Source organism: Tinamus guttatus, unplaced genomic scaffold, assembly GCF_059628265.1.
Source record: "Tinamus guttatus ecotype Peru unplaced genomic scaffold, ASM5962826v1 Tinamus_guttatus_pri_ptg000004l, whole genome shotgun sequence".
NCBI classification, from domain to species: domain Eukaryota; kingdom Metazoa; phylum Chordata; class Aves; order Tinamiformes; family Tinamidae; genus Tinamus; species Tinamus guttatus.
Window position 1 is genome coordinate 16,561,544 of NW_028288538.1, and position 12,501 is coordinate 16,574,044.

A 12,501-nucleotide genomic window follows, 5' to 3' on the forward strand; every position below is an offset into this window, starting at 1 on the left:
TAAGCTAGCTATATTTCTGTTCCTCAAAATTCAGGGCTGTTTGTGTCCGCAGTCCATAGAGGCCCTTTGATCAAGGCACTGAACAGCTGCTGGCACAGTCACATTTTGCTACAGTGAGTAAATCAGTGCAGTGTTCGGAGCTTAGCAGGACCACTTGGAAAGCTCCGACAGTTCCGCGGGGAGCTCCATGGATTCTTGTTTCAGAACAAGCTGTGCAGCTCCTTCGTGCTCTACTTTACTGTCTCAGTTTCAAGATTCAACTAAAAAAGAAAAATTTCAGAAGTACTGAATGAGGATTCAGTTCTTGAATTAGATGTCAGGGTAAAGGAGTGAGGAAATCTGAACTAATGGTCTCCTTTTTATAATTCAGATTGCTAGTGAAGATTATAAATAAATGCGCCTGAAGAATAACATAATAAGAAATAACATATTCCTAGTAATATGGTAAGAAAATTTGTATTTCCCTGGTCCAACGAGCTGGCCTCCAGACAAGATAAAATGCTGCCATTAGTGGTCTAACAGAAACCTCATTCAACGTGGTTGTCAGCTGTGCATATGCACAGTCTTTGTGTACAGTGACAGGTTTTTCCCAGTGATACTTTGCTCTGGAGTCAAAAGTCTTCAGAATCAAGATGCTCTCAGACACCAGCACGTTTATGTTAGTATCTACAGCACACGGTGGTCAGTAAAACGGGACCAAGATCCAATGCATCCCAGTACGGTATGAGAAATAGTAGAAATACTGGACACTATTAGTAGAAATAGTAGAAACATCCAGTACAGTATGAGAAATAGTAGGCTGCAGTATTCTTCAAGCAAAACTAGAATCGAGTGCATGCAGCAGAGAGGCAGGTAGGATCTTTTGTAGCTTACAGCAAACAAAGAAGTGAAAATAGCTTGTTGAGTATTTTGGCTATCAACAGTCTTGTTTAGTGTAGAGGGAAGAGTGGTACAGTTTGTGTACAGTCACAGTGCACAGACATACACAATACTTTTACTGGAATAGTATTCTACACAGAAATTGCAGATGTCAGAAGTGGAAAAATCCTATTAGTTTGTCCTGGCTCTTCCCCTACAGAACATTCTAAAATGTTAGGCATAGAATTACTCAAATTTGGGCAGTTTCCCATTCCTAGATTGAATGGACTAGCTAATCTCAAGTATCACGTTCCCCACATAGGGGGAACTCAGGTCTTCTTGTAACAGACTGCTTGGAGAGCCCTGAGTTCTTCACTGCCCTCCCAGACACCATCTAAACTGAGCTCCTACATCCTTTTTAAATATGCACGTGATGATGTCACTTGTCTAAAATTAGTGTGCCGGCCTTGTTCAGCTTTGATGGAGAGAAATTAGTTAACACTGGCCATAGAGTATTCTGGTTCCATTTAGGATGCAATAAAGCCTCATGATCATAAAAGTAGCTAAGCCCAAGCATGCGATCGTGATTATATATCACCGTTGTCTTTCCATCTGGAAAGATTGGCATAGGAAAATTACACAGCTGATTACAGGAAAAGCTGGGGAACCGAAAGGCCGGTGACATGCAGGTCACCCCGCTGGTGTCACCCTGATGCGCCTGTGTTATTGCACTGGCTCTGAAAGACAAAGCAGTAACTCATGAAGCTGCTGTTGAAAGCTGCATGACATGTGAGAACTTTCAGGCATATTTTTAAGCACGAATTTAAAATCATGCCTTGTTTTACAAATAATACCTTAAGAAAACAATGCAGAGAGTTTAAAAGCAATTCAGTTTATTCACATCATTTATTTTTTACATGTTTCTGGTTTGTTAAAAAACACAACAGAACAGTCACATTCACCTTTATTTATACCATGCAGCAAGATCAAGCCGTGACAGGGCAGAGGAAGCAAGGTTTGGATCAGAGGCATGACAGGAAAATGTTGCCTTTGTTCAGTAGGTTGCCTCTGGAATGTTTGCTATAAAATTAGCATTTACTCTCAGAAATCCCCCATAGCTCTGGAAGATTATCTGAATATCTGTTGTTTTCCATGAAAACAAGAATTCTAGTAAAAAAGATGGCAGCTTTTTGCTTATCTGTTGCCCTATTCCCTTCCTCTCTCTACTACTCTCTTTTCTGCAGCTACAGAGAGCTAGAGAGAGGCCTTCAGGATTTCAGTGCCTTTATCTAGCATCTCAGGTTGCAAAAGATTTCTCACTTTTTGCATTTATACTGGCATTCTGAACATGCTGCTGCAATCTACAGAGTTATTTTGGAGGGCTCTTTAATGCTAAGGTACTGTTTGTTTCTGCAGAGGAGTACCCCTTCTAGAGGGCTGTGTCACCTCAAACAGCCTTTTGAAATGTGCCTTTTCAGGGACTGAGCTTTGCCGGTGTGCTCAGCAATGGGATAGTAAAATCTGTTCCAAGAGACACCATGGAATACTGTGCTGTCAGGCAAGGAAAATGCTCCATCTCTCCGGGCGAATATAAATCATGAGAGAGGACATGTGTTTTCTGATAGTTGCACACGAACAAATTGTGCCTTCAGCCCACTCTGAATCATTGGCATGGAGAGAAGCAACCTTTTATGTCATTTAAAAGAAATATATGAAGACAGCTTGTCAGCTGGGTGAACACAATTTAAGTTAACTGGAACAACTCCAGTTTACACCAACTGGGGAATCTGACCCGTAATCTGATGTACACGATTCAGCCCACATGATCCAACAGTACGCAACTGCTTTGGCCAGTTTCCTCCTTTTCTCTGTGATTTAGGGAACACAGCTGTTCTGCAGATTTCCTTTATGTATCTGAATTTGACATCAGAAAAAACAATCTTCTGCTCCAATGGAATCTTTAAACAGCCTAATACAATTATACTGCTACAGTGAATGTTATTCTGCACAAGAAGCAACTTATTTACAATAATGGATCCTTCCTTAGTGTTGGAGAGAACCACTAACCTCCTGGAAGTAGAAGCTCAGGCAGTTCCTTGCAGTGCTGGCATAAGCAGGAGGCAATGGAGATGGTCCCCGCTTTGGCACTACCTGGTACCTTCGCACAACGCTTGTATCATACCGCCCCCTCAAGGTACGTGCGCAGAAGTGCCACGGGCACGATGCTCCTACCGAGCAGGTCATCCCCAGCTCTTCATCTGCTTTAATCTGACAGTCTGAATATCATCACAGATGTTTGTTCTAGGCATTTGCCTAATTTTAACTTCTGTCCTTCATCTAGTCCATCTTGCCTTCTAGAGAAAAATCTTCAGCGATGTATAGGGAGCTACTTGCTGTGGTGTTTTGATCAAACAACTGAAAGAGTGTGACCTTTATTTCAGAGAATGTGCAGGAAATGGAAATAGATTTGTTAATGAGACAACATGCTGCCGGAAACGTGCTTGTGGCATGCAGCGTGCTGGACTTCATTCTCATACACAGATGCATGCACCTAAGCTCCTGGGCACGGTGCGCAGAGTGTGTCGCAGAGCTATGCGGGCAGCCTCCAGAAAAGGTTGCAGTAAGCTAAGACCTTCTCTTAAACTTACCCATATTCTGCTAGTTTCTCTTGGTAATTTGCATGCCAGTTGTTACTTCAGAGTTGCATGCTGAACTGCGCTGACTAAAGAATTCATTTTCCTGTGGTTTTCTGCATACTCCCCACAGCTGTCATAACTGAGCCACCACCATCATATCTGAACGTTTCACTTTTACACTGCTGGGAAAAAGGGAACTATTTGCTAATTGGATCTGATTCACAGAGGGGAAAGGCCGAACTAGCAAGTTTCTGCAAGGTCTGGACAGGCATGTGTTGTTTTCCAGAGTATTCACTGCATTATGCATTCAGAGTAAGCCACTTGCTGATACCCTTTTCAGTTGAGAGTGCACCTGTCAATCTCATTCCACATATTCTGAGTTCGCCATCTAGAAAAGCAGCAGCATGACATGGGAGAGAGTATTCTTTCTATCTTTAATTTAGTCCAGAAGTTCAAGGTAGATTCTAGCCATAGAGAGAGGCTAGACAGATCTCCTTAGTAAAAACTTCAGTTTAAATAACTTGCCCAGTGACTTGCAGGAATTGTGTGGCAAAGAGCGAGTTAGATTCTAGTTCTTTAGGTTAGCACTCATTCTACTCCTCCAGCATGCTCTCTTCCTCGTGCCATGCTCTCCAGCTTCCACAGCAAATGGAAATGCTCACCCACAGGCTGCTCCACTTGATCCACTGTGATGTTCATCTAGCGCCTTCAAGGAAGCCAAGATCACATGGAAAAATCTGCTCTCGTATCGGTAGGCTACAGCACACCATGCATACGCAAGGGAGGCGACCTAATGCTGCCCTGCTAATGCTTTTGAGTACTTAAGATCTCAGATTTTATTCTGAGAAGTAAACAGAGCTGAAGAACCCTGTGGGTAAACTTGGTGTAAATACTAAGAATACACACAGGGTACCAATTTAGGGCCAAATTCTAAGTTCTCAGATGGAGCCTATGGCATAGATGGATGGCTACATACATTTCATGGGGGGATAGTGTGAAGTACCTTTATTTAAGTAGAGATGATATGCTATAATATCAAATGGATATATGTAATTTATAATGCTAATTCATAGCCTCCTATACAATGATTTGCATTCATGATGAGCATATGTGCAGGATTTACCTTAGCTATCAACTAAATTAGACTGCTCTGAGGAAGGATAGGAGCAAGAAATGGGACTCCAGTTCCAAATCAAGTGTTTTGTTCCCATGAAATCTTACTCAGAAGGCAAACAGAAAAGGAAAATTGTAAACTGAATTCTTCATCATGGATATCCAGAGCTTTTACCCCAGTTTTCCCTTGCATTCAGCATGTATTCCCCAGGTCAAGTCACATAAAACTACCCTCCTTCTGGTAGTGCTTTTGAAATCCAGATGCCTGTAGAACTGGCTATTGGTTATTTTTCATTAGGCAAATAGGTTGCATTACAAATACATTTATTCTTCTTCAGAAATGTCCTTGATGCAGTTTCGTAAATGCAGTAACTGCTCTGCACCATCGCTTTCTGATAGATAGAAATAGCTTTAAGTATTTATCTTGGCAATTAAAGCAAAAGAAAGAAAAAGACCTTTGCTATAGGCATCACAGATAAAATGGAGATACATGCAAATATTTGGCAAAGTTACACTGTTTAAAGTGCTTTACTAAATGGGTGTCAAGATGCATATGAAAGGAGGAGTTAAGCTCCATTAATTATCTTGCATAGGAACAAGGTGTCACAGCGTATATGGATTTTAGCTCTTAAATGTGAAATCTCAGGGAGGAAGATGCAGAACCTGCCTTTGGTAAACTGACACCTTTTTATTTAGTAGTTCTTCACAACTAACTGCTTTCTGGAGAAGTTTTGACTCTGGTGTCTTTCAAGCTAAGAGCTGCTGTGCTGAGCCGAGCTTTGTAGTCCCCACCGTCTCCCTGTGACTTCCCCCTGCCTTGTGCTCTTTTCTTATGGAGATCTTCATAGCTCCGCAGCAGGGGGGAAGGGAGATTTTTCTTTGTGCATCACATTGCAAGCTGAGGAGTCACATCCTAAAATTAAGGTCATAGATGATGGTCAAAGGGCTCTTAAATGAAACAAAAGATGTGTGTTTTTTTTTCTCTCAAAACTTCCTAGCCTTCTGGAATAGAAAACCGCAGAGAAAGCAGAATACAATCCTTGTATCTGTAAACTTTTTTGTAGCTGTCTCTTCAGTTGCCCATGCCCATTACAATTTTGCTGCCATGGATCCCCATGCCTGTTGATCTTTGAAACCTTTCTTTTCAGAAATAGCAGCACTCTCAACTATTCATCCTATTTTTCTGTTAAATCCACTGGTTCATGGGGAAACAAGATGAAATATTAGGTCACAACCTAGCCCCCGCTGTGTGATTCCTACCTCAGATTTTGGGTTGGCCCAGGACAAAAGAGTCATTTGGGAATGCTGTTTCCTTTCCGTAGCCAAAGGAAGGGAACAATTTTCTACTCAGACTGTGCAACAGGACCAACTGTGTTGTCACTTACTGTGATAATGCCATTGTTGCCCTGATCATGATTTGGATGGTTCCAGTTCAGCACAGGCCTGCCTAAAAGTGCCCAAATACTACAGTATAGGGCACTAGGTGCCTAGTAAGGAACCAGTGGAAAACCTTTCTGTTTCAAAGTCCTGTTGACCATGTCAGCCCATTAATGGAGTTGTTGCACAGACAGCTTTTGGCAACATCTGGGAACAGCAGTGGGCAGTTTTTCCAAACACTGGCTCTTCCGTGCCCCTCTATGAGAAGAAATGTAAATATACTAGGAGTATCTTCTCTCCAGCTCCCCTTGTGCTAACATGGGCTTGTTATGTGGTGACACTGTGGGATATGCTGCAGCTCCATGTCGTTTTTCACCAGCCACTTTCCTCCTTTGGAAAAGATCAAAGACAGTGTAATGCAAGTGGCTGGGAGAAGGGAGACATCCAGTGGGCAAAACCTGTTGAGAATGAGTCTCATGGAGGCACAAATTGGCACGTGTTGTACAAAATGTCTAAAATACTTTAGTCAAACTGATGAAGGTATTATATTAGCCAGAATAATATTACAATGAGCTTTCAACTGGTATTTAAAAATACAAATTGAGATAAACTTGCCCTTTTTCTTACTCTCAGGGGCGGCAGAAAGGAGGCTCTATCGGTACCTTGCCAGAAGCTACTCTGCCAGCATGGCCGTGTCCACAGAAGCTCCCCCAAGGTGAGGAATCCCAACCCTGCCCATGTCAGTGCGCTGGCTCCGAAGGGGCCAGGCCGTCACCCCGCTGCGTGTGCGGCGGTGCTGGCACGCGGGCTGCGGTGCCGCTCTCTGCAGGCAGGCCCCGCTTTTGTTTGCTTATGAGAGGAGCTGGGTTATATCAACTGCAAAAAAAAAAAAAAAAAAAAAAAAAAAAAAACCCACGAAGGGGAGTGGTAACGTGAAAGGGAGCTCAGAAGTACGTAAGCAAGTTTATTCCGCCATGTGTGCGCCTTGTGGGTGGGTTCCTTCTGCCCAGGCGGCGGAGGGCGCGAGCCCCGCGCGGCGCGGGACGGGCCCTCGGGCTGCGGCGCGGCCCGGAGCTCTCGGCATAGCGAAACCCGGCGCGGATCCGCACGGACGGGGGCGCCGCGCCGCGGCAGCGGGCGGTTGGGCCGCCCCGCCCCGCCCCGCGTGACGGTGCGCGCGGCCACCCGCAAGGCGCGGCGCGCGGATCGGCGGACGGGAAGGCGGCTTCTCGGAAAGCCCGGCGAGCGGGAGGAGGGCGGGCGGAAGGGCAGCGGGAGCCGCGTGGGCGCGGACGGGAGGGCGGCTGCCTGCAAAGCCCGGCGCACGGATCGTGCGGATCCCGCCGGTGGCCCTAAGATGGCTGTTGTGCGCGGGGCGCTGCTGTTGTAGCGCCGCGAGGAGCCGCCCGCCCGGCGCTGTCGCCATGGAGTGTCCGCACCTCGGCTCCAGCGTCTGCATCGCCCCCGACTCGGCCAAGTTCCCGCAGGGCTCGCCCTCCTCGTGGTGCTGCAGCGGTGAGTGCGCCCGCCGCGGCCTACGCGGCGCCGGGCGGCCGGGCCGGGGGGGAAAGCGGCTCCCGGCGCGGCCCGGCCGCTCCTTTGTTCCCCGCGCCCCCCCCAGCCCCTTTTGTTCAGCGCCAGGCGCCGCCGCTCCCGGCCTGCCGGGGAGGGCCCGGCCAGGACGGCTCCCACCGCCGCCCCCTCCTCCTCCCCGCCCCGGGTCCGGCCCGGCTGCGGGGCCGTCGCGCGGAGCACCGCGTGGCTGCGCGCACTGACCCCCGGCGGCCGACGTCGCTGTCGGGCGCCCCGGGGAGACCCCACCGCGCTCAAAAAATTCTTCTTTTGTTGTTGTTTTGTGTTTGTTTGCTCTTATTTTATTGCGTATTTTTAAAGTGAAGGCAGTTAAGGCAGTTGCCCTTTGTCTTCGGCGTGGGGCCCTCCCTGTGGGGAAGCCGCAGCCACCGGGGCCGTTGTTCCCTGATGGCGGCTTCCCGGAGCCGAGGTGCGGCGGTGCCGCCGCTTCCCCGGGCCGGACTCCTGTTCGGCTCTGCGCTGCAGCGCGGGGCTGCGCGAAAACTTATTTTCTTGGCGCGTTCCTTTTCCGAGGAAAACTTCTGACCGGGAGCCCAAGTCCGCGGGCCATCTGTTATCTGCAGGGTGTCTGGGGTAAGCAAAGCCGTCAAGCAGAGACGAGTGGCAGCGGGGAACCACCCCCCCGAGAGCTTTAGGAAGATAAAATTAGCAAAACAGAAAATACGTGCTCGAGTACTAACATTAACTCTTCGAAAACAAGTCGGTTCACGGGAAAGTAGGAGACTGTTAACATTGCAGAAAACCTTTTAAACGGGGGGGGGCTGTTAGGCCTCTAGAGAAAGAAGATCGGTGCTGCAATGAATTTTCCTTTGTCAGTCAGAGGCGTTTCTTCTACAGCAGCACTTGCAGGGAGAGACAGTTGCTGGGTGTCCAGCTGATTTATTGCAGTTGAGAGGCTCAGAGAAAGAGCCTGGCCCTTTGAGGAACTGAAGAGATTAATAACGATGCCACGTCTGGGAGCCTCTGCTATTGTTTCTAATAAAATTGCGATAAGAAATCTGTCAAGTATTTGAATAGATAAATACTGAATTCTTAACTACTTAAGGTAAATGTATGTACACTGAATTTAAAGCATGCCACAGAACAAATGGAAGGTTGTTGGCAATTAAAAGCAAACGACATTTTTCGTAACTTTTTACAAATGAGTTTTTGCATTCCTATCAGTCTAATATAATGTAGCGCCTCCCTCCTCAATTAGACCTGCTAATACATGATTGTTATGTAAGCTTCATGATGTGATTTTATTAAAAAAAAAGTTTTTTATTTCCTCATCTGCGCTTATTAGAGAGGTTTTTTTTAAAAAAAGTGTGTGATATCTGTTAACTCACAAGAAATACCATTTCTGTCCTTTGATTTGGTTGCAAGTTGGTATTGTGCAATTAAAGGAAATCACATTTTAAGTTCATATGTTGATTACACTTCATGCATTTTCTGTTGCTTTTGATGCTGCTTTCTAAGGTGCAGTGATCTTAGTTTCTTGTTGTTGTTGCCCAAGTTGGAGGAAAAATTATAGATACCTTATAACTGCATAAGATACCTTATAACTGCATACTGCAAAAACTTAGTGCCTAAATAATCTCCTGTACTGTCTTAAAATACTCCACGTTTGTGGTTTGTCCTGCTCGGAGCTAGAGCTGACCTTTCCAGAAAAGGAGAATAAGTGAAGACACCGATACAGGAAGCATCCTGGCTGTCACGTGACCTGCCAGCGATAACCACACGCTGATAACCAAACCCTGCCGAATACCTCTGAGCGAGAGCTCTGCCTTCAACTGCCAGGCTATTTTTATCACTATCTTGGGTATCTGTGATTTGAGGGCCTGGAAGTGTCGTGCTGAGTGATGCATATTGATTAAGTGCTTTTTCTCCTCTTCTCTCCCCGCAAAATACTCTAAATTGTAGCAGCAACTTCATAAGGTAGCACGGAGGCCCTTTGGAATATTTTTGGGAGATGCATTGCATTGTGTCATAGAAGTGTGTTGTATTTGAGGCTAGTGTTTGAAAGTTAGTTTGAAAGATTTGAGTAGAGGAGCTTGTGCCCCAGCCCACATTGCTGATCTGGCCTAACTTCCACTTGAAGATCTTAGAATATTTATAGGGTTGTGTGATGAAAGAAGACTCTTAAAAGCAATAAGAGGAAGCAGTGATGACAAATGACTGCTCGAATATCAACACTTGGCTCCAAGTTACAGAGTAATAGTGTATGTTCATGGTGAGATGCTTCTAGAACTTCTGCCGTTGCTAGCTTATGTTTTAGAGGTCTGAGAATTGAAACACTTCTCTTCAGAGGGTGGCTTGCTTTCCCCTGAGGACTTAATCCTGTTAAGTGTGCTTTCTACAGTAAGTGATGCTAAAAGCTGCACATGTTTGATTTGAGGAGCTTCAAAGCTGTCAAGAAGAGCACAGAAATACCCATGTGGGGGGTCCAACTTTTTTTTTTTTTTTAACGTTGTTATTGTTGTAATTAGGCATTTGAGAGGAGGTAAGTATGTGAAGGAGAAATTGCACAAGAACTGACAATGCTGATTAAAAGGAATTTTTACGTGAAATACTCCATGCAGATGTCTGCTACTTCCAGCTAGAGTGCAGTGGTTCCGTGTGCTTTAATTTCTGTAACTTCTGAAGTTGGAAGTAGACTAGCTGGAGGTGTTGGCAGGAGTGCAAAGTGTCACAGCCTGGGTCGGTTAACTTGTGTGATGTGCCACACCTTGGGTGCTGTTGTGCAAATCACGTAATTATGAGAAGTGCTCTGGAACAGCTCAGATGGGGTATTTCCCAACAGTTTTTCATAGACTCATGAAACCATGGGGAGCCTTGCCTCACCTAAATAGGATTGCAGTCTTGTGAGCACACCTGTGTAAGCCTAAGGAGTCTTGCCAACTTTTTTTTTTCTGCATGGTTGAGGTGAATTAATTGATTCGATTCAATGTAGAATTTAAATCTATTGTTTTTTTTTTAGAAAAACAAACGTACTGACAGGACTGTGTCTGCTGAGAGGGAGTGGTGCTTTTTTGCTTGTGGAGTGGTGCTTTTTTGTTTGTTTTTTAGAAATCATTCTTCCAAATTAAACTTTAAACTTCTGTGTTTCAGGTCATTGACTGTTCAATGTATGTGTGTATATATATATATATATATATATATATATATGTATTTCTTAAATAGTATTGTTTTGTTAGGTATTGTAGAACTGTTTTAGCTGCAGAGTGGTATTTTCTGCAAAAGCTAAATATATCTGCCTGGCATCTGTTTCTTCCATTCTAACTTCTGTTGAATAAGAGCTCTGATTTCACAGTTGGTCGGAAATGTACATTGTGGTGTTTGCAAATGACCCTGACTCCATAAAAAAGGATAAGGAGAGCACCAGGAAGCTTTTTCTGTTTAAAGTAATTTACCAAATGGCATTGCTAGTTTGGAATTGCCCAGAATGTCACCAAATGTTTTATTTATATGTGAGAGCAAATATTGTGGGCTGAGTGGGGGGCACTTGAAGGGTGAGACTGGTTTTGGTGCTTTCACCGCCCCTCAGATAAACGCCTTGCACTGTTCTGTATTCATTCAGAGAGCTAACAGCATTCTGCCATGGTGTGCTCTTTGGCACTGCAGTGTTGGGCTGTTGCAATCAGTGCCAAAATACACAGTATTGCACAGGTACACAGGCTTCAGCTTTTTCAGCTTCCCTTTTCATCTCAGCTCTTCATTCCTCTTTTCCACCTTCATGAGTATTTGTCCTTCCTCTTGCTTGTTCTCTTGGGCTAGCAGAGGTTCTCATTTCCTCTCGCCTTTCATTCCTTACCATAAGGAGAAGGAGGGAGACCTCGCTGAAGCAGGAGAGGAAGCCAGGACCCGCTCGCTGTGAGCAGCTCTGTCCGCCACCCCTAGAGACAGAGTGAGCTCATCGACAGCATGTGGGTGCAACGGTTTCTGTGGGTAAACGTTGTTTGTTGCCCTTTATCTGGAAAATTGAGTTTTCCTGGTAATTACTATGTTTATTCTGAAATTAAAGGAGAAAATGAATATATAAAAGTTACTTCATTTTTTTTTTTTAGTCACATAAATTAAATCTTGAAGTAGAGTTGTCTTTCATGTGTTGCTCTGGGTCATTGCAGTGCAGGAATGCTTGTTAATAACTTTTCAGACTTTACAGGTTGTTATATCTCCTTAAACTCTTTCCACAGCTGTCTTTAAGTAAAACCTGTTCAATTTGTTTTGTTTGAGACCTAGTCCTCTTTTCATTAGCACTGTTCTTTTTTTTTTCTCTGCCATTTGAATCAATTATGATATATGAACTAAGCATGTTGGTAAAAGTTATTTCCGCCCATGTGATAGGCAGAGGAAAGTGCAAGTATTCTTTTGAAAAATGTGTTTATATTCTCTCTCTCTCTCTCTGCTCGACAAAATCACACTCCATCACTAAACTAGAAACTCAGCTAAAGGAAGAGGCAGCTTTAAAGGAAGGTAGTCAAACATTTAATACATGGACTTTGCTTAGAAACTAGATCTGAATATTCATGGCAATTTTAAAGAACAAAAGATGACAGAGGATAAGTTTTGCTACTGACTGATTGAAGTTAACTATGAAAAGCTAGAAGTTATTTTCATAATCTAATAAAAACATCAGTGGTTTGAAATGGCTCTTGAAAACGCCCTGTGCGCCCGGAGACGGGACAATCAGAGGCATTGTGGAAGGGAGATACTGAAGGCATGCGGGGGTGCAGGGCAGGCTCTTAACTTACCCATTCAAGCACAGTGACTCTGACACAGATTTAGCTCAAATCTCATTACAGCTGGTTTAACTGTAATCAGGATAATAATGTTCACCTGCTTTTCCCAAGCCCTTCCATATCCACATGTGGTAAAACTGAAGTTCAGTGCCTTGTGCTTAGTCTTTATTTATTTATTTATTGCGCTTTTCTAGTTTACTTTT

The 12,501-nt window shown here is 44.5% G+C and overlaps 1 protein-coding gene across 1 annotated transcript in view; it reads left to right on the forward strand.

Moving 5' to 3' along the window:
- The first annotated feature begins 7,333 nt into the window (after positions 1-7,333).
- USP3 (ubiquitin specific peptidase 3) overlaps positions 7,334-12,501 on the forward strand; it is a 41,083-nt gene continuing 35,915 nt past the window's right edge. The window contains exon 1 of the mRNA XM_088520240.1: positions 7,334-7,499. Within this exon, the coding sequence (XP_088376366.1) occupies positions 7,409-7,499 (91 nt within the window). The 5' untranslated portion in view covers positions 7,334-7,408. The remainder of the gene's footprint in view (positions 7,500-12,501) is intronic.